The 25,697-nt window shown below is 38.6% G+C and overlaps 3 protein-coding genes across 7 annotated transcripts; all 3 read right to left on the minus strand.

Annotated features, from left to right (window-relative positions):
• Nucleotides 1–260: 260 nt before the first annotated feature.
• Nucleotides 261–4,999, minus strand: kat8 (K(lysine) acetyltransferase 8). Its single transcript, XM_051106784.1, has 11 exons — nt 4,593–4,999; nt 4,308–4,382; nt 4,042–4,220; nt 3,383–3,436; nt 3,090–3,254; nt 1,514–1,603; nt 1,256–1,396; nt 1,083–1,176; nt 843–993; nt 602–756; nt 261–503 (listed from the first exon to the last, which is right to left on the minus strand). Exons 1-11 carry the CDS (start codon nt 4,930–4,932, stop codon nt 439–441), a joined length of 1,509 nt encoding a protein of 502 aa, XP_050962741.1. The 5' UTR covers nt 4,933–4,999; the 3' UTR covers nt 261–438.
• A 709-nt stretch (nt 5,000–5,708) lies between these two features.
• rnf25 (ring finger protein 25) lies at nt 5,709–12,725 on the minus strand. Of its 4 annotated transcripts, none has more exons than XM_051106780.1 (10): nt 12,709–12,725; nt 10,187–10,258; nt 9,982–10,078; nt 9,793–9,860; nt 9,622–9,691; nt 8,859–8,930; nt 8,602–8,748; nt 8,286–8,375; nt 7,858–7,995; nt 5,709–6,603 (listed from the first exon to the last, which is right to left on the minus strand). In XM_051106780.1, exons 1-10 carry the CDS (start codon nt 12,723–12,725, stop codon nt 5,818–5,820), a joined length of 1,557 nt encoding a protein of 518 aa, XP_050962737.1. In that variant the 3' UTR covers nt 5,709–5,817. The 4 variants fall into 4 exon arrangements, with proteins under 4 accessions (XP_050962737.1, XP_050962739.1, XP_050962736.1 ...); XM_051106782.1 differs by lacking the exon at nt 12,709–12,725 and adding an exon at nt 12,532–12,535; XM_051106779.1 differs by lacking the exon at nt 12,709–12,725 and adding an exon at nt 10,725–10,785.
• Nucleotides 12,726–16,680: 3,955 nt separating this feature from the next.
• On the minus strand, nt 16,681–24,611 carry si:dkey-16l2.16 (ras-related protein Rab-35). Of its 2 annotated transcripts, none has more exons than XM_051106801.1 (7): nt 24,354–24,611; nt 22,570–23,342; nt 19,989–20,039; nt 19,672–19,795; nt 19,447–19,571; nt 19,158–19,282; nt 16,681–17,052 (listed from the first exon to the last, which is right to left on the minus strand). In XM_051106801.1, exons 2-7 carry the CDS (start codon nt 22,622–22,624, stop codon nt 16,903–16,905), a joined length of 630 nt encoding a protein of 209 aa, XP_050962758.1. In that variant the 5' UTR covers nt 22,625–23,342; nt 24,354–24,611; the 3' UTR covers nt 16,681–16,902. The 2 variants fall into 2 exon arrangements, with proteins under 2 accessions (XP_050962758.1, XP_050962759.1); XM_051106802.1 differs by lacking the exon at nt 24,354–24,611 and adding an exon at nt 23,797–23,982.
• Nucleotides 24,612–25,697: the final 1,086 nt, after the last annotated feature.

Consider the following 25,697-nt stretch of genomic DNA (forward strand, 5'->3'; position numbering starts at 1 on the left):
CCTTATTTTCAGCACAGTGTATATAGAGATCAACTTTCACCTAAAAGCCAGACAGGTGCTGCATGTGCAACTGGTAATTCCATACTGTCTAATAAATAATTAAGCATAATGTAGCTTGACTTTACAACTTTTTTCTTTCACGTGAAGAAAATGAAGTGGAGTCCGGTATACATATTAAACTGCCTCACATAACAGAACTGAAGTACCATACTGATGCACTAAAATGCTGACTTAAAAAAAAGCTGACACACAAACAATGACATGAATATTACTATTCATTTATTAAAAAAAATAACAGACTCATTACAATGCGAATGTACAATCTTAGACATTTCCCTCTTGGAGAAAGTATTTCTACATGACGTTTAGGTCAGCGGTGAAAAACATCTGGGGTGAAGGGGCAGTTTCACTCATTTTTTGTGATGTTTATGACTGGCCTCATTTTTTAGAGAACTTGGCTTGCTTGTGTTTTGGAGGCGCCCATTTCAAACAATGTGTGTCCACTGTGGAAACAAAATGTAAATGTTTAAACTCGTGATAACACAAACATAAGGCTAACAATAGAACAAGGGGCATCACATGCATTTTCCACATCCGTTACCTGTTATTGGTGGTTTCTTGTACTGGGCACTTTTGAGATGTTCCTCTACAAGTTTTGGTGTGACACAGATGACATGTTGACCTTTCCAGTACTTGACCATGTTCAGAGACTGTAGTGTGCTGATGATGTCACTCTGAGTAATGCTTGTCATCTGACTGTGGGTGAAGATGTTATGCATTAGTTAGATCTCTTCATCAAAGCCTTAGCAGATTTGTTCTTGTATTTGGGAACGGATGTGTACCTGAGGTCTTTGATGGACAGCGTCCCTCTGAAGTCTCGCAGAATCTCTAGTAGTACCCACGACCAGTAACTCCTGTAACTCAACTTCCCTAAATCTGACAGAGGCTTCTCTGGAGACCCCACTGTACTCTCCAGCTTAGATAACTCATAACCTGAGAAGAATATGAGACAAAAAACAATTATCAGTGTATCAAAGTGGTTAGTGAACAACTGCTGAGAGGTAAATCAGGGCAAAACTTACTGAATGCTATTAGAAATTTTCCATATCCTCTTCGCTGGTATGGAGGAAGAGTGAGAATACAAGCGACATTGTTCCCATCTGGAGACTCCTTCTCCTGCTCATGAAGAATACATTGTTAATAAAGAAACAAATGATCAGATTCACTGCAAAAAACAACTGAAGATACACTTTACCTTAGAGAAGTAACCCACGATATGTGCTCCCTGTTTGTTGACTTCAGTGAGGATGTAGAAGATGAATGGCTCTACATCAAAGTAAAGCGTTTTATGATCCAGAAAGAGCTTTGCCAGGAGACACAGATTCTGACAGTAGATCTACAGTGAGAAGGACAGTGAGAACGACAAACTGTTAAATACACCCGCATAGGAGTTTGAAATCTGTCATCAAATCATTCGTTTCCAGGTTTTAACGGGACATATGATCTGGCTCACCTTATGATCCTTCCCATCAACCTCGTATACTGAGATATTGTTTCTGCGATAAATTTCTTTGCCTGGAGGCTGACGCCACTGACACTGTGACTGAAACAGGAACCGTTGGGGAACAAAGAATTGGAAAACAGAAGACAGTATAAATTCAAGAACATTAACCTTACTCTGGGAAGACAGAAATGCTATAAAACTATCACAAAACACAAATTAAAATCAACACTGATCGATTAACAAATGCTAGTAAAATGAAGTGCTACAGGAATGAGCCCTAAAACCCAAATAAGACAGGATTTTTGCATTTCCGGTTCTATCATCCTGTTTTTTTGAATGGGTTTATGGTTCAATGCCTAAATTAAAGCATTACCCCCTTGTCTTCCAAGATGTTCATGTGCTGTTCTTTCTTCAGTCAAAAAGAAGTTAAGGTTTTAGAGGAAAACATTCCAGGATTTTTCTCCATATAGTGGACTTCAATGGGGATCAACAGGATGAAGGTCCAAACTGTATTTTCAATGCAGGTTCAAAGGGCTCTACACAATCCCAGATGAGGAATAAGGGTCTTATCTGGCGAAACAATCTATCATTTTCCAAAAAAACAAATGATATACTTTTCAACCACTAATCCATGTCTTACACTAGCTCTGCGTCCTCGACTTCACACTTTATGTAGTCACATTGGAAGTCACACGAGGGTTAGCTTTTCGTCTGTGGACTTAAGTTTAAAAAGGTAGAGTAGGGTGAAAAACATCTCATTTTCTCCTCCAACTTCAACATCGTGCGACATAGTTGTTTTACCAGTTTTTGTAAGGGATGTTTGCATGTTTGTTTTGTAAACAGTGGGTTGGTACTTCTGCCTACGTCATACAATTACGTAATGCACAAGGTCGAGCTACTACAAGACAAGCTTATGCGGTTAAAAAGTATATATATTTGTATATTTTTACATTTTTTTTTAGAAAATTACTGATTGTTTCGCTAGATAAGACCTTATTCCTCAACTGGGATCATGTAGAGCCCTTTGAAGCTGCATTAAAACTGCAATTTGGCCCTTCAAAACGTTGGCTCCCAATGAAGTCCACTATATGGAGAAAAATCCTGGAATGATTTCCTCAAAAACCTTCAATTCTTTTCGACTGAAGAAAGAAAGACAAGAACACACCATCTTAACTAAACTTTTCAACTTGTAGATTTTAAATAAAGATTGAAAGAGTTAACAAACTTAGCGGTGGTGGCAGAAGTCATCCAACTGTGGTGTAGCATGTTTATAGCTTTTACTTTTTATTTCTGGTGATTGTATTTACATGTAATTCATAAAAAGGTGGGTTCATTTGTGAAAATTATCTTGATGAACGTGTCAGAATCAAGCTGAAATTCCGTAAGCCACTGGAAAAATCCATTTTATTTTATTTTTTTGAGGGAAACAAGGTTATGCTAGCTTCTGGGTTGGCCTACAAAAATACCTCATTACTGCAACACTCCAAGCATTTTACATTCATTAACAAAGATGTATAGCACCCCCTATGGTTTAATAACAGAAGTTACTGTGTGCATCAACAACAACACCATTGTGTGGACTGACCAGGTGGTATCTGAATGTCTTCTCATACTTCATATACTTCAGGCAGTATTCACAGATCCAAAGCTTAGGCTGTTTCCCATAGTCCTCAGGGAATGGAGAGAAGTACCATGCATCAATCTCAAAGTTCCCAATCTGGATCTTGTCCACATATTTTACTTTTGTGATCTGAAAATAAAAGCAACAATAACATATTTTGTTACTGATATTGATGGAAAACACTGTAGGCACTGTGATACTGCAAAGCAGATTTTTTTTTCTCCAGTGAGTGTTATGCAAATGTTGTCCCCTCTTACCGCTTCATGCTCTTTCTCCAAGGCTGCCGTAGTGGGGTCCATCTCTGCATAAGTCTGAAAGAAGAAAAAAAGCAGTCAATAATTGTATGTACATCAACTTGACATAGTCAACACTAGTAAGCTACTACTACATATATTGTAAAAACGTTAATTTGGTCTAAAGTTGCTTTGCAACGATATGTATCATGAAAAGCGCTATAAAAAAATAAAAATAAAAATAATTACACATTGCTATCTGAGTGACATTGCCCACTTCAGACAAATCACTGATCAAACTGAGTACAGTGTAATTTAGATGTGCAGAAATGTGACCCTGAACCACAAAACTAGTCACAAGTAGCACGAGTATTTTTTTAGCAACAGCCAACAATAAATTGTATGGGTCAAAATTATCGAACTTCATTTTTAATTCGTAATATGCACTGCTAAAAACTTCATTTGACAACTTTAAAGGTTATATTTAGATTTTTTTCCCACACTCAGATTTCAGATTTTCAAATAGTTGAATCTCCGACAAATTTTGTCTTATCCAAACGAACCATACATCAACAAAAAGGCTTATTTATTTAGCTTTCAGATAAAGTATAAATCTCAATTTAAAAAAAATTGACCCCATGACTTGTTTTGTGGTCCAGGGTCACAAATGTTATGACAGGTACCTTCTGTACATGGTTGATCTCGTCATGTTTACGCTTCTGGTTTCGTGTGATCTTCCTCTCTGGCTGGTCCACGAGTTCACCTCCACCACCTTCCTCCACACTCTTTCTCACGGCATCTTTCACAGTCTTTGTCAGTGCCAAACGAGCCTTTCCAACCCACTCGTCTAAACGTCTGTTAACTGCAAATGACAAAAGAAAGCTTGTGCTCAGTGAATCCTGTAAAACATTTGTGTATGATCAGAATGATACAACACAGCTCCACTCACATCCAACATAGTGGACGTAAAACTCTTCTCTTCCTTCCTGCTCATTTAGCCTGGACTGAATAACCTCTGCTGAATCTGAAAGAAAAGTAAAAAAACAAATGAATACGTACACAGAACACGTATGCACATTTTGGATTTGCATGGGCTGTCGCGTATGCATTTCTCAATCAGCATGGTTTTCATAACAATAATATAATACAAAAGTAATACAGAATTTAACTACAAATGGCAAATTAAGTGTTTCTGGAATAATATCCTAATAAGTATTTTCCGTTATGAGCTTACGCCATGTTTTGTCCGCCCGCTGACACAGATAAGTCTCCCCAATTTCCACTGACACCTCCTGCTCTCTGCCGCCGCCGTGCGACACTCCATCCCCGGAGGGCGGAGTACTCGAGCCCGTGGCTTCTCGTTCTCGATCCGCGGCCTCCGCCTCATCCTCTTCCCCGCCACTGCCATTTGATGAACATGTTGCTCGCGTTCCCGTCTCCAAGCTTCCCCGGTCTGTCCCAGCGTGACCAGCGTCTATTTCAACATCCATTCGCTCTTCTGAACCGCAGTTATCGTATGAATTGTTCATGTTTGGGTGACGATTGTTGGACATCGACATCGCTACGCCAGACATCTTTGTCCATTTGAAAACATTGCGCACACCGCGTTAACTCGCGCATGCGCAGTATGGTTTCAGCCCTGGCCCGCCTTGTGTAATACTACTGTTTTGGTTCACTTTTATATGAGACCCTGGAGCCTCATTTATCATCGGTGCGTATGTGCTATATTCTGTCCTTATATTTACACACATTCATATAAGTACAAGTTGTTTTCTCACACTTTGTGTGAAACTGTTCTTACGCACTCGTTACACACACATCTGGAATCTGACGGTGCAAAAAAACGCTTTTAAAGTTGTCCAAATGATGTTCTTAGCAAAGCATATTACTATATAAAAATTTAAGTTTTGATATATATATATATATATATATATATATATATATACAAAATATCTTCATGGAACATGATCTTTACTTAATATCCTAATGATTTTTTGCTACAAATATACCCATGCTACTTACGACTGGTTTTGTGGTCCAGGGTCCCATATGTATAATAAATTATAGAATTTAATTTTACTTAGAACTTATTTTAGCAATAACAAATACATTATGTATACATTTTGTTAGGTTCATTAAAATTTCAAATATTGAAATTGTGTGTACATGCATAACAGAAAAAAACAAACTTTCTTTAAGAGTACTGATTTATGGATTGGTTATCACAATTGCTACAGAAACTAATCTTCACTGAACTTCTGCAGTGGTTAGACTCCTTCCTAATTGCAATGTCTACTCCTTCATTTCCACTAACAATGACGTACCCAAAAGAGGAAGGAAAAAACATGGGTCAGTTTACAGCTTGTGGAGAATTTTATTATAGACACTGACATGATGGTACAGTTGGTGAAACTGGGAGGTACGCTTGTTCCTCTGCCTGTACCTCCCCTCTGCCATTGTCAGAGCACTCCTTCTTTCCTAAATTCTTTTTCCACTCTCTGATGCAAACCCCTCCCACCACCTCTATAGGCCCCGCCCCCTCTGTGATGATGCCCAGCCCCTCCCTCTCGGGCTCTATGTCCTCCTCCGCGGTGGCCGGCGCTTCCAGAATTATCCCAGTGACTGGGTCCCTTAAAGTTCCTCTCCTGCCAGTGTCCGTGATGTCGTCCGGAGCCACGACCACCACGTTTCCATCCTCTACCCACATATTCCCTTTCTGGGTGTCCTTCCTGTAAAATTGTCTGAGTCACATCTTTTGAAATACACACTTTTTGTTGGCTCACATCTTGTCCACAGTTAGATTCTGAAGTAACCTTTTCTTGAGAAACGGGTTTTTCTTCTTCACGGGTCAAAGGCTGCCTGAGCTGTGTTATATTATCACCGAGTTCACATGCCTGTCCTTGTGCTGCACTTTCTTCCTGTGACGTGGTGTTCGGTGGGCCTGAGTTGACATGATTAATCTTATCAGAAGAATGCACGAGCATGCCCAGTCGTTCTACCCCAGGTGTAGGCATCGTGTGACGTGCTGATCCACCTCTCCCGCCTCCTCTTCCTCTACGACCTCTCTTGAAATCACCTTGCTGCCTTCTCTCATAAGCGCAAGGGCGCTGCGATTGGCCCGTGGTGTGGTGACTTTGAGAGGCTTGGGTTGCATCAGTGGAATCTTGGGATGAGGAAGGGAGTGACTGACAAGATTCGGCACCAGAGGCATCCGTTCCAGGAGTGTCAGAAACATTAGCTGGAGCCTGAGGAAAAACACACATCCCACATTCATGTTTATAAGCATTTTACATTTATTCCAAAATAATAACTCAAGACAGTACTCATTTAAACAATATATTTTATTTGTGAACATACGTCCAGCTATTCTTTTTAATAGTTCACTTTTAACTATTTTTGAATTTTGCAGATCATCAGTCATCAAAGCTCAGTACGTATTGGTCACAGACAGAGATTTACTGGAAATTTCACCAAGCTGATTACTCACTAAAAACTCTCACAGATCATGTTTTCATGCCATTTTACATATTATTTTGACGTGATAAAGCGGTTATATCTAAGTGTGTGAGTAATTTACCTACTTTTTTAAATTAGTCTTCCTGTTAATGCCATTATATTGTTCATTCAGACTGATTTGCAAACGCACACAAACACAAGAGGCGGGATTTATCGCATGAACCAATCACAGGCGATCATAACCAGATAACCAGTCATATCCAATCATATAGGGATGGAGGCATTGCCTCCTCTCATGTGACTTTCCCCAAAGCCACTAGAAGGCAAGTTTGCAACCATTAGCTGAAAAAGCGCAACGGCTGAAGCTAACGCTTCCGGACGTGGGAAAGGAGATCAGAGACTGTTTTTTTGTTAATGGATGTCAATAGAGGAAAGGCTTTACTAAACAGCTTTTTAGAGGAAACGGCTTATTATTTAATGAATCAACAGCCTATCTGCTAATCTTCAACATGTCTTACACTAAACAATACTTTTAAATTGAACTATTTTTACAGTTTACCAGGACAAAAATCCTGTTACTGACTTTTTGTGACAGGTGTGATTCAGCTTACTGCACTTTTCATTCATTCCTATGGCATCCATAAACGGTGATTGAGTGTCACACAACTCTGAAATTCAATGGCGCCAAGGCTGTAATGTGATTGGTTATTACGAAAAACGTGATCCAATTTACGCTTTCTCCAACAGTAAGTAATACAGACCTTCTCAACTACCTATAGTAAGAAAATCTCTGCTTTCCTGCATTCATTCTTAATTACCCCCCACCAAACTTACTGCACACTTTAGGGGGTCTGTTAAAATTCAATGGGCTCAGGGGAGGTGAGAAAGACGTGGACTTCCTGTAAACCTGCTGGTGTTGTTGTTGGACGATGTTTTGTTTTTTTTTCCATTTATACACTTTTATACTTATATATTAATTTCATCATCTGAAAGCTAAATAAATAAGCTTTCCATTGATGTATGGTTTGTTAGGAAAGATTTACCTCATTAATGTGAATTAGGAATCTATTGGACTCTGCTTCAGGGTCAATAACTCCACCCTTTTCCTTCTGCCGTTCCAGAACCTTCTGGAGTGCTGCCCATTTCTTTTTAAATTCCCCACCAATGACTGCATCCTCCTGCTGAGTGTGAAGGAATAATAAACACAATGTTCATGTGTATCCACAGCATGTGACCAGTGAACATACATGAGGGTGTTGAGCTTTCCAACTAGACATCCTGGCATAGTCAGCTAACAAGAGAGACTGCACACGGGACAATGACACACTGTTTAAAAAAAATCTACTGCTTGGCACTGAACACAAGGGTAACATTGTCCACTTGACATTTCTAACAATGAAAAACGTCAGGCCAGTTTAGCTTTACAGAACTGCTAACACCGTGTTCACAGAGAATGATACAAGTGTCTTACCTGGGTGAAAACTGGAGCAGGAGAGGAAAGGAGGGCATCCAAATCATAGGTGAGAGGCTCTCGACACACGGGGCAAACAACAGCCAACTCCTGTTAATGAAACAAAAAACACCTAATATATCAAAAACCACTCCCTTTTATTCAAGCACACCTCATTGTCTTTTTATGGTTCTGTTATTAGTTATGCATTCACAGTAATACGGACATAAATTATATAGTATTATTAATGTAATACACAAAATTGTTAACTGGAATTTCTGAGTAGCATTTTGCTTGAAGAAAGGAAATATGAAGGTGTCCAAAAATTAAGCCCCACCTCTTCTTCCGTCCTGTCTCTGGTTTTATCCTCCTCCAGCTCCCTCTCACGGTCCTTCAACTCTATCTCAGAGTGGGTGATGTAGCGGCCAAGACAGTGAGAATGGAAATAGTGATAGCAGCTGGTCTTAGTAAACACTTCTCCCTCCTATGGTTAAGAGAAAACAGGAAGAGGAACAAGCACAATTATTAATATTTACAATTTTTACAAACAAGCCACAAACCACACTAAGTGCATATTACAATTAAAACACCAACCTTAAAGCCATACAGACAGATGACACAGTTTCCATGAGGAATATTGCTCTCGGTCAGGATCTCTTTGGCTCTCTGTGAGGATGATGTAGAGAAATGGTTTGAGACAAACATAAACTACCGTTCAATAGCTTGCGGCTGGTAAGATTTTGTTTTTGAATGAAGTGCTCTCAAAGGCTGCATTCACTACCATTACCAGTCAAAAGTTTTTGAACATTAAGAGTATTAAGACATTTAATGTGCTTATTTGCTGCTCAAGAAACATTTCTTACTATCATCAATGTTGAAAACCATTGTTGGAAACCATTATAAATTTTTTCAAGACTCTTTGATAAATAGTAAAAAAAAAAAAAAAAAAAACAGCATTTATTTGAAATAGACACCGTTCGTAACATTTTGTAACATAATACATTAAAGGGATAGTTCACCCAAAAATGAATATTCTGTTGTTCCAAACCCGTAAGACCTTCGTTCATCTTCCACTGTTAAAATGTGACATCAGTGTTTCAACATAAAGTTATGATGCTATGAGAATACTTTTTTGAGCACAGAAAACAAACATAACTTTATTCAACAATTTCTTCTCTCAGGAAGTTGGGCCTTAAACTTAATTTGTGTTCTGAGGACGAACGAAGGTCTTACAGGTTTGGAACGACATGACGGTGAGTAATTAATGACAACATTTTCATTTTTGGGTGAACTAACCCTTTAAATTGCATCCCTCCTGAATAAAAGTATTAATTTCTTAAAAATGTATCCTCCAAACCTCTATGAGCTGATACAGTACAGGTGCCCCGATACATGACTCTGCCTCCATCTGTAAACTGCTCTGTAAACTGAGAGAAAAGGAGCATGTGAAAACTATAAAAAAAAAAAAGTATTTAGCTAAACAAGACAATCTAACGTTTTAATATAATTTCTAATAATAATCAAACACCTGAGCAGTTTATCATCCGAGAGTCCACGGGGATTGTGAATAGAGATGCAAGGGGATGAATAAGGGTACTGGAAGTGAATAAAAAAATACTTTCAGAAGACCAACAGTGACACAAATTTGCAGGTAATGAAGTGGCATGTACCTTTACCATTACTGTAGTCAAAAAATATAGCAATTTGATCAACAAACCTGAGAGTCCAGATCCATTGTCAGTGTAAGACGGACAAATTGAGAGAGACAGTCCTCAGCAGTGGAGGGATAAAGCACCAGACTGACCGTCCACCCTCTAATTAAGACAGATTTGACATATTTATTTTTGTACAGGTTAATAACACTGAATTATCTCAAGCGATTTATGAATAACTACAAGAGTAATAAACGCTCAAATATTTACCCTTCATCTCTCTGATTAACAGTGAGCTCATCCAAGTAGATGGACTCCAGTACTTCAATTTCAGAAAGGACACTGTGGTGTCAAACAGATGCGAGTTTAATTTCGTGCAGAACTAGTTTAAGGTAACATTAACATGAGTATGACACATCAGATAACCAAAGGGCCAAAGCCACGTTTAATACAACTGCAGTAACACACTTGGCCATTTGTTTGCTTAGATACTGACAATCCAACGCCTATGATTACCGGTTAAGTCCGAGCAACCTAACTACGGATTCCTTTATGTTAGCCTCGGACCAAATGATTTTTTCCAGTTGTGTTATAAACACTAGTTATTTTATTAGTTTTAAGCGGTACGTACTATTTAGTCACCTATGACAGCTCTCCCATATCGTAACCAACTGTGGTCTATAATTCAAATAATTTAAGTCTTACAAATGAGATATTTCAGTCCATACAACAAACAAATGTTGATTTATACAGGAATTCATAATAAATACACGCTTCTGGCAGTATTTACCAGAAGCCCAATACTCACTCGCTCTCGGCAGCCATGTTCGCGATGACGTCAACAACCGACGACATCGGTCAGCTGACAGAGTCAACACTTTTACAGTCTATGATAAAGATATGTGATTCATTTTTCAATCTAAACATAAAATCTCTGCTAGAGCGATTTTTTTGGAATGCACAGACCTCTGATATTAATTAAATCCATACAAATTTTGTATACTGAAGAAAGTTAAAGATGTACACTTTAAAATACTTAAAATTTACTGCCCTGGTAAAAAAAAAAAAAAAAAACAGCATATGCTGGTAGGTATGTTTTGATGCTGGTTTAAGATGGTCCTTTGCTGGTTTATGCTGGCCCTTTGCTGGTTTAAGATGATCCTTTGCTGGTTTAAGCTGGCCCTTTGCTGGTTTATGCTGGCCCTTAGCTGGTTTAAGCTGATCCTTTGCTGGTTTAAGATGGCCCTTTGCTGGTTTATGCTGGTCCTTTGCTGGTTTAAGCTGGTCCTTTGCTGGTTTATGCTGGTTCTTTGCTGGTTTATGCTGGTTTGCTTTTTATGCTGGTTTTGCTGGTTTAAGCTGGTCCTTTGGCTGGCCCTTTGCTGGTTTATACTGGCCCTTTGCTGGTTTATGCTGGCCCTTTGCTGGTTTAAGCTGGCCCTTTGCTGGTTTATGCTGGTCCTTTGCTGGTTTAAGCTGGCCCTTTGCTGGTTTATGCTGGTCCTTTGCTGGTTTAAGCTGGCCCTTTGCTGGTTTAAGATGGTCCTTTGCTGGTTTATGCTGGTCCTTTGCTGGTTTATGCTGGCCCTTTGCTCTTTTATGCTGGTCCTTTGCTGGTTTAAGCTGGTCCTTTGCTGGTTTATGCTGGCCCTTTGCTGGTTTATGCTGGCCCTTTGCTGGTTTAAGCTGGTCCTTTGCTGGTTTAAGATGGCCCTTTGCTGGTTTATGCTGGTCTTTTGCTGGTTTATGCTGGTCCTTTGCTGGTTTATGCTGGCCCTTTGCTGGTTTTTGCTGGCCCTTTTGCTGGTTTATGCTGGCGCTTTGCTGGTTTAAGATGGCCCTTTGCTGGTTTATGCTGGCCCTTTGCTGGTTTATGCTGGTCCTTTGCTGGTTTAAACTGGTCCTTTGCTGGTTTAAGCTGGTCCTTTGCTGGTTTAAGATGGTCCTTTGCTGGTTTATGCTGGTTCTTTGCTGGTTTAAGCTGGTCCTTTGCTGGTTTAAGCTGGTCCTTTGCTGGTTTATGCTGGCCCTTTGCTGGTTTATGCTGGCCCTTTGCTGGTTTAAGATGGTCCTTTGCTGGTTTAAGATGGTCCTTTGCTGGTTTATGCTGGTCATTTGCTGGTTTAAGCTGGTCCTTTGCTGGTTTATGCTGGCCCTTTGCTGGTTTATGCTGGCCCTTTTGCTGGTTTATGCTGGCCCTTTGCTGGTTTAAGCTGGTCCTTTGCTGGTTTATGCTGGCCCTTTGCTGGTTTAAGCTGGCCCTTTGCTGGTTTAAGCTGGCCCTTTGCTGGTTTATGCTGGTTTAAGATGGTCCTTTGCTGGTTTATGCTGGCCCTTTGCTGGTTTTTGCTGGCCCTTTTGCTGGTTTATGCTGGCCCTTTGCTGGTTTAAGATGGCCCTTTGCTGGTTTATGCTGGCCCTTTGCTGGTTTATGCTGGCCCTTTGCTGGTTTAAGATGGTCCTTTGCTGGTTTAAGATGGTCCTTTGCTGGTTTATGCTGGTCATTTGCTGGTTTAACCTAACTACGGATTCCTTTATGTTAGCCTCGGACCAAATGATTTTTTCCAGTTGTGTTATAAACACTAGTTATTTTATTAGTTTTAAGCGGTACGTACTATTTAGTCACCTATGACAGCTCTCCCATATCGTAACCAACTGTGGTCTATAATTCAAATAATTTAAGTCTTACAAATGAGATATTTCAGTCCATACAACAAACAAATGTTGATTTATACAGGAATTCATAATAAATACACGCTTCTGGCAGTATTTACCAGAAGCCCAATACTCACTCGCTCTCGGCAGCCATGTTCGCAATGACGTCAACAACCGACGACATCGGTCAGCTGACAGAGTCAACACTTTTACAGTCTATGATAAAGATATGTGATTCATTTTTCAATCTAAACATAAAATCTCTGCTAGAGCGATTTTTTTTGGAATGCACAGACCTCTGATATTAATTAAATCCATACAAATTTTGTATACTGAAGAAAGTTAAAGATGTACACTTTAAAATACTTAAAATTTACTGCCCTGGTAAAAAAAAAAAAAAAAAAAAAACAGCATATGCTGGTAGGTATGTTTTGATGCTGGTTTAAGATGGTCCTTTGCTGGTTTATGCTGGCCCTTAGCTGGTTTAAGATGATCCTTTGCTGGTTTAAGCTGGCCCTTTGCTGGTTTATGCTGGCCCTTAGCTGGTTTAAGCTGATCTTTTGCTGGTTTAAGATGGCGCTTTGCTGGTTTAAGATGGCCCTTTGCTGGTTTATGCTGGCCCTTTGCTGGTTTAAGATGGTCCTTTGCTGGTTTATGCTGGTCCTTTGCTGGTTTAAGATGGTCCTTTGCTGGTTTATGCTGGCCCTTTGCTCTTTTATGCTGGTTCTTTGCTGGTTTAAGATGGTCCTTTGCTGGTTTATGCTGGCCCTTTGCTGGTTTATGCTGGCCCTTAGCTGGTTTAAGCTGATCCTTTGCTGGTTTAAGATGGCCCTTTGCTGGTTTATGCTGGTCCTTTGCTGGTTTAAGCTGGTCCTTTGCTGGTTTATGCTGGCCCTTTGCTGGTTTATGCTGGCCCTTTGCTGGTTTAAGCTGGTCCTTTGCTGGTTTAAGATGGCCCTTTGCTGGTTTATGCTGGTCTTTTGCTGGTTTATGCTGGTCCTTTGCTGGTTTATGCTGGCCCTTTGCTGGTTTTTGCTGGCCCTTTTGCTGGTTTATGCTGGCGCTTTGCTGGTTTAAGATGGTCCTATGCTGGCCCTTTGCTGGTTTTTGCTGGCCCTTTTGCTGGTTTATGCTGGCGCTTTGCTGGTTTAAGATGGTCCTATGCTGGTTTATGCTGGTCCTTTGCTGGTTTAAGATGGTCCTTTGCTGGTTTATGCTGGCCCTTTGCTCTTTTATGCTGGTTCTTTGCTGGTTTAAGATGGTCCTTTGCTGGTTTATGCTGGCCCTTTGCTGGTTTATGCTGGCCCTTTGCTGGTTTATGCTGGCCCTTTGCTGGTTTATGCTGGCCCTTTGCTGGTTTAAGCTGGTCCTTTGCTGGTTTAAGCTGGTCCTTTGCTGGTTTAAGCTGGTCCTTTGCTGGTTTATGCTGGCCCTTTGCTGGTTTATGCTGGCCCTTTGCTGGTTTAAGATGGTCCTTTGCTGGTTTAAGATGGTCCTTTGCTGGTTTATGCTGGTCATTTGCTGGTTTAAGCTGGTCCTTTGCTGGTTTATGCTGGCCCTTTGCTGGTTTATGCTGGCCCTTTTGCTGGTTTATGCTGGTCCTTTGCTGGTTTAAGCTGGTCCTTTGCTGGTTTAAGCTGGCCCTTTGCTGGTTTAAGCTGGCCCTTTGCTGGTTTAAGCTGGCCCTTTGCTGGTTTATGCTGGTCTTTTGCTGGTTTAAGCTGGTCCTTTGCTGGTTTAAGATGGTCCTTTGCTGGTTTATGCTGGTTTATGCTGGCCCTTTTGCTGGTTTATGCTGGTCCTTTGCTGGTTTAAACTGGTCCTTTGCTGGTTTAAGCTGGCCCTTTGCTGGTTTATGCTGGTCTTTTGCTGGTTTAAGCTGGTCCTTTGCTGGTTTATGCTGGCCCTTTGCTGGTTTTTGCTGGCCCTTTTGCTGGTTTATGCTGGCCCTTTGCTGGTTTAAGATGGCCCTTTGCTGGTTTATGCTGGCCCTTTGCTGGTTTAAGATGGTCCTTTGCTGGTTTATGCTGGTCCTTTGCTGGTTTAAGATGGTCCTTTGCTGGTTTATGCTGGCCCTTTGCTCTTTTATGCTTTGTTCTTTAAGATGGTTTTTATGCTGGCCCTTTGCTGGTTTAAGCTGGTCCTTTGCTGGTTTAAGATGGTCCTTTGCTGGTTTATGCTGGTCATTTGCTGGTTTAAGCTGGTCCTTTGCTGGTTTATGCTGGCCCTTTGCTGGTTTAAGCTGGTCCTTTGCTGGTTTATGCTGGCCCTTTGCTGGTTTATGCTGGCCCTTTGCTGGTTTAAGCTGGTCCTTTGCTGGTTTAAGATGGCCCTTTGCTGGTTTATGATGGTCCTTTGCTGGTTTAAGATGGTCCTTTGCTGGTTTATGCTGGCCCTTTGCTCTTTTATGCTGGCCCTTTGCTGGTTTATGCTGGCCCTTTGCTGGTTTAAGCTGGTCCTTTGCTGGTTTAAGATGGCCCTTTGCTGGTTTATGCTGGTCCTCTGCTGGTTTAAGCTGGCCCTTTGCTGGTTTATGCTGGCCCTTTTGCTGGTTTATGCTGGTCCTTTGCTGGTTTAAGATGGTACTTTGCTGGTTTATGCTGGCCCTTTGCTGGTTTATGCTGGTCCTTTGCTGGTTTAAGATGGTCCTTTGCTGGTTTATGCTGGCCCTTTGCTGGTTTATGCTGGCCCTTTGCTGGTTTAAGCTGGTCCTTTGCTGGTTTATGCTGGTCCTTGACCAGCAACATGACCAGCATAAACCAGCAAAGGACCATCTTAAACCAGCATCAAAACATACCTACCAGCATATGCTGGTTTTTTCACCAGGGTGTTAGAAATTAAAAACGTGAATACCAATGTCGAATGTAATTACAAGACAGTCCTTTAATTTGCGAATATGGAAAGTCCAACAAAAAGCCGACTTGATTCGAGTACAAAACTAATCATGGTTTTACAACAAATAAAACCAGTTAAACATGGTTACTATACTTATACCATGGTAACTACAAATTAACCATGGTTTTTGGTATTCTAACCATAGTTTAACCATGGTATTTGTAGTAACACTGTGGTTTTACAAATGGTAATCAATACGCCCCCCAAAAAACAAACAAACAAAAAAACATGGTTACAAAACTTTTACTGTAATAAAACCATGGTTAATTTTTGTAAGGGTTTACCCATGTGATACATTTTTTTCGAAATTCATGAACATTGACGACAACAACTGCACTTTTTGTGCTAAAGATGAGTAAGTCTTGGCTTTTTTGTTTGTTCTATACCTGTAATTTGTCTTTTAAAATTTTGGCCTGATTTTAGTTTTTTTATTTGCCCAAGAAATGTTAATTATATGCTGTCTCTTGATCTTAAACACACAGAAGCAAAAGGTTTGAGTATGTTGTGAATTTATATATTTTGCATGGTAAATACCACATCCACAAACACAAATTTGCAAAACACATGCCTAACTGTGATGTATTCTTAAAGGAAATGGAGTCATCATGAAAATCTTTAATAGTCAATAACAAAAACAATGATACATTGTTAAATTTTATGGAGAAATGTATTTTTTGCATAGTACGGTTCTTGCTATACTTTGGTTCTTGTATTTGTCTTTAGGAAAAAGGAAGTAACTTTTGATTCCTGACTGACAAACAGATATGAGTTTCATGGGTTCATGATTTCTGAGTCATAAATATGACTCAGATGTCAAATGAAATCTTTTAAAGAAATTATTTATTTAGTAGGATAAACCCAGGAACGATTCTGGCTGAAAAAACAGAATTTTAGCACAAGTTGTACAAGTTGTATGTACAAGTGTAGTCAATCCAGCAGTAGGCACTTACAGACATGTCTCTTTCACAACTGCAGGATTTTATAAATGAACATTGTTGTGGCGTTTGTGATTTTTAAAATCATATTTTATTGCTAATTTATTATTTGCATACATTTATGACATATCAAGTCAATTTTAATCCATCAAGAAACATCTCTCACTAATCACAGTGGAACACATAAGATAGTTTATGTATAGTGTCTCTCCTGGACCAGGCGTTTGATCCCAGTGTAAATCCATGCCAGTCAATTCCCCTTTTGTAAAAAAAAAAAAAAAAAAAAAAAAAAAAAAAAAAATTACATTGATAAACATCTGTGTAAACAAACGCTGATGTTCGGCACATAATAGCAAGTTATTTTTATTCCTCCTGGTTTTATCTAAGCGCAGTGTGTTAACAAAAAAAGTCACATTTCCGAGCTGAAAACTCGACCCAAAGGAACAAAGTTGCAAAGGTGTTCGTTTTGTCCCTTGTTCCGTCCTTTCTAACACCTCTGCTCTAACAGCATTTCTTTCCTTTCTTCCTCCTTTCTCTGTCCCTGTGGGAATTGATATGGACTGTGTCCTTTTCTCTCTCCCTCTCTCTCTCTGCTCGACTCTGGCTCTGTTTCTTGGCCCGAAGGACCATGTGGGTGAAAGCCATGAACATCTGCAAACAGAACAGAATACAGGCCATTAAAATTATACATATTACATTTAACACACAGAGTGAACAGAAAGACAAAATACATTTTCAGAATAAGTTGAAAGACACATTGTCCATTATGTATGCAAGCCCGTTTCCACCAAAAACGTAATTGTGACTTTTTATCTCAAAATTCTGACTTCTGTTCTCGCAAGTTCACATCTCACAGTTCTGACTTCCAGAATTGCATGATACTAACTCACAATTGTCATGTTTTTCTCAGAACTGTGAGATATAAACAATTCTGACTTTTTTTCCCCTCAGAATTATGGATTTATATCTTGCAATTCTGACTTTATAACATGTAATAGCAAGTTATGAAGTCAGAATTATGAGATCTAAACTTGCAATTGCAAGTCTTTTTTCCCCTCAAAATTGGAGTTTTTAAACTTGCAGTTGTGAGTTTATGTCTCATAATTCTGAAAAAGTCAGAATTGCGAGATACAAACTCACAATTGCGAGGAAAAGTTAGAAAAAAAAGTTAGCGAAATAACTTGAAATTCTGACTTTTTTCTCAAAATTGTGAAATTTATATCACGCAATTCTGACTTCATAACTCATAATTCTCAGAAATGTGTTTATATCACTCAATTCTGACTTCATAACTCCCAATTGCGAGTTCTAAACTCATTTCTGAGAACTGTGTAATATAACTCGCAACTGGGAATTATAAAGTCAGAATTGAGTGATATAAACTCATTTCTGAGAATTGTGTAATATATCTCATAATTCTGACTTTATTTCTCAGAATTGCAAGTTTATATCTCACAACTCTGACTTTATAACACGCAGTTGCAAGTTTATATCACTCAGAATTGAGTTAATATCAAGCAAATCTGACTAAATTTCTCAGAACTGCAAGTTTATATCTCACAATTCTGACTTTATAACACTCAATTGTGAGTTTGTGAGAATTGTGAATTTGTATCACAATTCTGAGAAAAAAAGGCAAAACTGTGAGATAAAAAGTCGCAATAGCATTTTTAAAAAAAAAAAATGTATTCAGTAGCAGAAACAGGCTTCCATAATCGTACCAGTCAAGCCAACATAAAAAGTAAAATATCAAGAATTATTAATGAATTTGAGCGGCAATGAACAAAAATACTGAGGACTTTTAAATTAATTTGGGCTTATATAATCTTAAGCAGCGTTGGGGAAAGTTACTTTTAAAAGTAATGCATTACAATTTTGCGTTACTCCCTAAAAAAGTAACTAATTATCTTAGTTACTTTTAATTTAAAGTAATGCGTTACATTACTTTTGCATTACTTTTTAAATCTGGGCAGGGCTTGCTTCTTTGTTTTTAATACAAAACAATTCTAATGCAAAAGCCCTTTTACACCAAAAGTGAAATGAATTCACCTCAGGCTGAAAGAAAAGTGCATTTTTGCAGGAGATCACTCTTCAACTATAAAAAAAAATGAAGCACATATGTTAGTTTATCTAAAGTAATTTTTTGCCTATTAGTATAGTTGAATTGCATAATCGAAGGTCAGCAGCAAAGACACTAGTTAATAAAATGGGATTAAATACATAATGGATATCCGTTTTGTTTAACACATTTAATTTTTGCAGGTTTGCGTCATATTCTGAGTTTGCATTTCACTGTTTTTATTCATTTTGAGGACTACTGAATCTATTTTTTGAGAGTGAGATGAATTAATGCATGTTCACATTTAGTCTAGAATACAGTAACATCATGTTTACTCCCAATTTCCCAACAGGAGACTTTTCAATCAATAAAGGGGGAAAAAAATAACTGGCATTACTTATTTGAAAAAGTAACTCAGATATTTTCTTAGAAATTCAAAAGTAATGCATTACTTTACTAGTTACTTGAAAAAAGTAATATTATTACATAGCTCATGTTACTTGTAATGCGATACCCCCAACACTGATCTTAAGTATTGTGGATTTTTTAATAAATTTCTAATTAAAAGAAGAAACTTAATGAGGATTTTCTAAATTAATTTAGACTTAAATTAACTTAAAAATTGATGTTTTAGAACTAATGAGTTTAAATTCATTTAAATTGCAAAAAAAAAAAAAAAAAAAAAAAAAAATCTCACCTCTTCTACATTGATATTCTCTTTAGCACTTGTCTCAAACAACCTCACACCATATAACTCTCCAAAGCGCTGAGCCTCTTGAGTGTCCACCTGCTTTTTAGAAGGATCATCATTCTTGTTTCCAACTGTTAGGGATGACAGTGGAAAGGAATAGAAAATGTTCGGAAAATAAAATTTCCTTTGATACTCCAACAAATTCAGAATATACAACCAAAACATCTAATTTCATATCACAATGCAACTTCTGTAAATAAAAGGTAAAAACCAAAAAAAAAAAAAAAAAACCAACCTAAAATTTTGCAGACGTTGTCACAGTTCTGTGCTATCTCGTTTAACCATCTTTTCACATTGCCAAAGGATTCAATGTTTGTGACATCGTAAACAATGATGACACCATGAGTGTTTCTGTAATACCTAGAGAATTACAGCAAACATGTAAGAGGAAGCCTGACAGAGATCACAAGAGCGGTCAAACAAAATCTTTACTAAGCAGTGGGACTGGAACGAGGCTTACGTCGAGGTGATTGTTCTGAACCTCTCCTGCCCCGCAGTGTCCCAGATCTGGAGTTTAACTCTTTCTCCATCAATTTCTACTGTGCGGATCTTGAAGTCAACTCCAATAGTAGTTATATAACTCCCTGCGAAGAGTGCAAGAACATGTTTTTATATCTTGTTGTGGCATTTGAACTTCTTTAACAATTTGAGCAAACATACACTCTCACTTTGTCTTGGACATCAGAACACAGTGAATTAGATCATACATTTACAGACCCTTTGCCTCATTTTCTGTCTTTCTCACACAGACACACCCTTTGGGTCAAGCAGACTCACCAGAGAATGAGTTGTCTGCGAATCGTAGGAGCAAACTACTTTTTCCCACATCTGCAAGAGAGTCAAAGCAACATTTGTGAAATGCTCAGCTGTAGCACAGACATATTATTAAATAAACATGATAGTAATGTTTGCTCGTTATTTTGTTAGTGTTAGTTAATTAAACATAACATTAGGAGACATTAATTATAATAAGAGTTAAACATGAATATATAAAATTATCAACTATAAATACAAAAAAAAATAAAAATTAAAAACATCCCCACAGTAAAAAAAACAAACAAACAAACAAACAAAAAAACAGCATAGTGCGAACACAACAGCACTAACAAATATCTCTTATGTGACCCTGGACATAAACAAACAGTCATAAGGGTCATCTGAATAAATAAACTTTCCGTTGATATATGGTTTGTTAGGACAGGGCAATATTTGGCCGAAATACAGCTATTTGAAAGTCTGGAATCTGAGGGAGCAAAAAAAAATAAATAAATAAAAAAATAAAAATAAAAATACTGAGAAATACCTTTAAAGTTGTCCAAATGAAGTTCTTAGCAATGCATATTACTAATCAAAAATTAAGTTTTGATATATTGTTGGTAGAAAACTTACAAAATATCTTAATGGAACATGATCTTTACTTAATATCCTAATGATTTTTGGCAATAAAAAAAAAAAGGATCATTTTGACCAATACAATGTATTGTTGGCTATTGCTACAAATATACCCGTCCTACTTAAGACTGGTTTTGTGGTCCAGGGTCATATAGTTCGTCTACACAATACAACCCTACTTTTAACATGTCTCAATACTCAAGAGATCTGAGGTTTAAAACCAACCAAAATCCTAACCAAAGCACTCAGTCTTTACAGAGATGAATGCTACTAGCTGAACAGTTATAAAGTGTAAGTGGCCATAATGGACTGAATGAGGCGGCTGTGGTTAATACCACAGTTAAAATACAAACTTGATGAACTGTGACATAGCACTAATTATATTTGCTTCCAAATACTGGGTTCTATCATCTGAAAGTGGATGTATCAACAGGATTGGATTATTAAAGATGGCATGAAATTGGAAATTCACCCTGTTGGTTTTTAAAATGCATGTTATTGATCTTACTATGAATACGATATGTATCCGATTTTTTTTTTTACTGTTTTTGACCTTGTAAGATTTAATCGTAATGTCATAACTAGATCTTCCAGTGAAATGATGGAATTCTAGTTTCACAGACCAAAGCACTGACCCAACATTCACCACAGTACATGTCCCACCCAAGTTTATACTGGTGAACTGATCAAATGACTCACTTCACTGAAGGGATGAGGACTGACATCACACAATCACACACACTAGTTTCATTTCAGCTTTACAGTTTACGGTTAAATTGTGAAACCGCATGAAAATTTTCCAGTAAAAGCACCAACATCTTGAGCATTCTTAGCAGATATGGTGCTAGAGAAATAATTAGGCTTATGCCATATGTGACCCTGGACCACAAAACCAGTCATAAGAGTCAATTTCAATCCCTTGAAAGCTGAATAAGTTTTCTGTTGATGTATGCTTTGTGAAAGGAGAAGTCCACTTCCAAAACAAATATTTACATACAATGTATTCACCCCCTTGTCATCCAAGATGTTCATGTCTTTCTTTTCTCAGTTGTAAAGAAATTGTGTTTTTTGAGGAAAACATTTCAGTGTTTTTCTCCATATAGTGGACTTCAGTGGTGCCCCAAGTTTGAACTTCCAAAATGCAGTTTAATGCAGATTCAAATGATCCCAAATGCGGTTGTAAGAAGAGAAAATACGACTGGAGTTTTTCGTCATACCCTAACTGTCTTGAGTTAGAACACAGAGTTCAGGCAGAGCAAGACAAGACGAGCATTTGAGATTAAAAGGCATTTAATTATTTATTTTTTTAGTGAAAAGAACAGATCGTTTCACATGGTTAAGTATTCATCCTCGGCTGGGATCGTTTGAAGCTGCATTTAAACTGCATTTTGGAAGTTCAAACTCGGGGCACCATATCGGTCCATTATATGGAGAAAAACACTGAAATGTTTTCCTCAAAAAACAATTCCTTTACGGCTGAAGAAAGAAAGACATGAACATCTTGGATGACAAGGGAGCGAGTATATTATCTGTAAATTTTTGTTCTGGAAGTGGACTTCTCCTTTAAGATAGAACAATATTTGGCCGAGAAACAACCATATGAAATATATTTTTGGCTATTGCTACAAATATACCCATGCTACTTAAGACTGAGTAGCTTTAGCTGAGTTGCTAAAAAGACATAGAGCTGGTTTCATAGACAGGGCTTAGACTAAGCCAAGATCAGGCCATAGTTCAATTAGGACATTAAAGTAATTTTTTATAAACATGACTTAGAAAAAAAACATTACTGGTGTGCATCTTGAGACAAAACAAGGGCACTGACATATTTCAAGATCAATCTGTACAAGTTTCTTTCAATTGAAACAGCTCAGACTAACATTTTAGTCTGGGACTAGGCTTAAGCCTTGTCTGTGAAACCGAGGGATAATTTGTTGGCATGTGTATGAAAAACAAAAATACTGACTGGAGTCACCAATGATGAGCAACTTGAAGAGATGATGGTAGTCTTTTCCCGCCATTCTTCTGTTCAAAATGTGTCCTCATGAAACAAGTTCACCAGCTTTACACTCCTCTTTCACTTTTCCTGTGTCTTAAAGTACCAGGTTGTTTAATGCAGAGGGTTTTAGGTGCAATACTGTGAGCATCATGTGAACATCTTCCAGTTTTCCTCAAAATTCAAGTGCGAAAGGACGCAGCGGTATGATTTTAGTGCTTTCCGATTCATGAATCAGCGATTCTGTAACACGTTTGCACTCTCAGTGCAATATTTTCAGTTCATCTTAAAACACTTTTTAAATTTCCAGTTATATTTCCATTACGTTGGGGATCTACAGTTAAAATCTACGTGAAATTTCCTCTTTGTCGCCTCGCCCCCAAGTGCAAACACATTACCACATTGTTGTGGTTAAGTATCAAATGACTCAGATTACAAAGTGAGTGGTTCTTTAATCGCTGACGGCGCTCATAATGCACAGTTATGGGCACATCAGGAACCAAATCATCCGGAAAACAGGGCAGTTTGTTTGAGATCCAAGCTGTTTCGTCTCCAAATCTTGATTACCGAGATATACAGATGGCATCTCAGTCACAACAATCCCATTTCGACTGTTTAAGAGATGCATGCAGGGACTGGTAGCTTCCCACACTTTGAAAGATCACTGCTACTCCAAAACACCGTAGGAATGCAGGTTCAAGCCGGAAGTGAGAAAACTCCCCGGTCCTCTTCAAAACTTAATCCTGAAAAAAAAAGAAAAAGAGGAAGAGACAGGTATTACGAATCTTGTACAAATTTAGACACACTCCCCTTTTACCCAGAACAGCAGCTGTGCCACTAAATTTAGCTTCAACCTCTCTGACACAGTTCGAAACCACATGCACCAGCTTTATACTTGGGTTTATGTACAGAGATCAGGATATATGCCCACACACTTCTTGTCCCTTACAATTAAAACCAAAACAGTCCCTAAACCCCACACAAAACTAGCTGCTGAGTCAAGACAAAGCTGGAGATTCAATGAACTGCCAAAAATGTTCCATGAAAACAGGAAGGGACGTGTTTTTCCTGAACTGCCGTTGCGAGGAGGGCACAGGTTTCTCATTAAAACACAGTTTTACTATAAAATGAGGTAGCAGGTTAAACATGTGATCATTGTAACACAAAAAACGTGGAAGAGAAGTGAAATTGACACACCTAGGCTGAGGTCCGTTTATCAAGCAAGAAGGAAAAAAAGCATTTTCGCTTCCAACGCAGTTAAATTCCTGAATACAAGCAGGCCAAAATTAAAAGCGAAACTATTATTTGGGGCTGTACTTATGTAGTATAAACGTACTTAAAAATCAATTCAAAGAGAAAGAAAATAATGGAGAATCTATAAAGGCAGATCCACTTTATTGTAAAAGGTTATCACAAACAGACTGTCCTTCTGAGATGAGCGACCTCGCGTCTTTATTAAAAGCAAACGGTCAGTGTCCATAGAAACTCATAATCAGACATATGAAGCGATTTAACAGACACACCTGTAAAAACACGCGATCCTAACCAAACCTCAAGCTGAACTCTCGCCTTAATCTTCTTCTTAAGTTCCGTCTTTTTTAACCGCTTGATTAAACTTGTGTCCATTACTGAACTCGACCACTCCTCGGTTGTAATTTACGGAGTTGTTTTGAAATGCAGCTAGGCTAGCTACTTAACTAGCCGCAGATGCTCCAAGATAATAAGATCAAACTCGGATCTAAAGAAGAGCTCACCGAAAACACTTTAAACCGCATATTCCGAGCACGCTGGGGAAAATTACGGAAGACTTGGCATGAGTTCCTGCTTGGCTGGTCGGTCCTTGTCGGGTTAGTCCTGCAGTCAGTACCGGGATCCGTGAATCCAGTGTTAGGGGAAGTTCGGACAGTGTCCCAGCGGCCGCAAAGATCAGATCCGCCCATCTGAGGCCGCCGCACCTGAATGTTGAGTCACTCTCATCCTCATCATGTGCCTGAATTTCTCAGTCTCCTCCTCCTCATGCCACTCCTGTTGCTGCTGAGATTGCCATCGCCTTTCTGTCGCAACAGACCGACTGATGACATTCCAGCCACACATTTGAACTTGCATACAGAAACAGCATTTTTGGCCTTAATAGGCTGATATGTAGGCAGCCCAGTAGGTTTTGAGTATCAGCCGTATTTTCAGTGTAAAGTAGTGTAAATAACTTATCCTCAGACGTTTAAAAACGACTTACTAATTGTTCATTAAAAAGTTTTTACACAGAAAGAAATGAATAGTGCTTTCGAGAAATATGTTGAAAGTATTAGCACATACATGAAATGATTTCAGTTGTATCAGCAGCCTGAAAACAAACATTTTTACATGGAGCGGGTCGCCTCATGCGGGCTGCCATTTTCACCACGTGACCAACTGAATACTACCCATGGTATTTTTGACCATTTTAACACTGTAAATCTAACAATTCCTGTATATTTTCATTTGTTTTTTAAAGTTGTACATGTGTAATACTATACTTTTTTTGTATTTTGCTATCCACCATTTTCTTCAATGCGGAAGCAAGCATATGGGTGAGACTTCCGGTTCATTAGCCGCTATAGGGAAATAATTAGAAGAATAATGTGCAGTAAACAATAAAACTGTTTGCACTGCAAACCATTGTTTGTCATAATTAAGATAATATATATTAAAGTAATATGGTAAGATACACCAATCTGCAATTTCAAGCAGCAAAACAAGCTGTTTTGTACAGCTAAAAATAGCTGGACGTGGATAAGACCGGAAGCTAGACCAGCGTTGCCAAGTCCATGTTCTTCCCCAATAAGCAACCCCAATAATGTAATATTTAGCGCCTGGAATGCTAATTTTACCAGCGGAACCCCGCCAAAAAGTGTGCATTTTACCGCCCGGAATGTGATTTGTGACAGAGGACCCCCTTAAAAAAAAAACCTTTACCCCCTTAAAGGACCCCCCCTTACTTTTGAGTAGCAATTGGGTGGGTTTTGTTATGACAACCTGGCAACCCTGAGCCAGACACATAAAATTTACAAATAGCCGCACCCACTCTTATGTGAAAGAAAAGGTGGATAAAGGGTTGCACT

This window comes from Labeo rohita, chromosome 3 (assembly GCF_022985175.1).
Source record: "Labeo rohita strain BAU-BD-2019 chromosome 3, IGBB_LRoh.1.0, whole genome shotgun sequence".
NCBI lineage: Eukaryota > Metazoa > Chordata > Actinopteri > Cypriniformes > Cyprinidae > Labeo > Labeo rohita.

Bases quoted from the DNA above. Each gene is read 5' to 3' on its own strand.
- kat8 (XM_051106784.1), bottom strand. From the start codon at position 4,932: ATGTCTGGCGTAGCGATGTCGATGTCCAACAATCGTCACCCAAACATG. The intron at 3,437-4,041 runs GTACCTGTCATA...TTCTTCTTTCAG, and splicing joins AGATCAACCATGTACAGAAG to ACTTATGCAGAGATGGACCC. The intron at 757-842 runs GTACACATCCGT...CTTCACCCACAG, and splicing joins CTGTCCATCAAAGACCTCAG to TCAGATGACAAGCATTACTC.
- rnf25 (XM_051106779.1), bottom strand. From the start codon at position 10,771: ATGTCGTCGGTTGTTGACGTCATCGCGAACATGGCTGCCGAGAGCGA. The intron at 10,259-10,724 runs GTGAGTATTGGG...TTGACACCACAG, and splicing joins AACATGGCTGCCGAGAGCGA to TGTCCTTTCTGAAATTGAAG. The intron at 8,749-8,858 runs GTTGGTGTTTTA...TCTTAACCATAG, and splicing joins TCTGTCTGTATGGCTTTAAG to GAGGGAGAAGTGTTTACTAA.
- si:dkey-16l2.16 (XM_051106801.1), bottom strand. From the start codon at position 22,624: ATGGCGGGAAAAGACTACCATCATCTCTTCAAGTTGCTCATCATTGGT. The intron at 19,572-19,671 runs GTAAGCCTCGTT...GTAATTCTCTAG, and splicing joins TTCAGAACAATCACCTCGAC to GTATTACAGAAACACTCATG. The intron at 19,283-19,446 runs GTTGGTTTTTTT...CATCCCTAACAG, and splicing joins CAACGTCTGCAAAATTTTAG to TTGGAAACAAGAATGATGAT.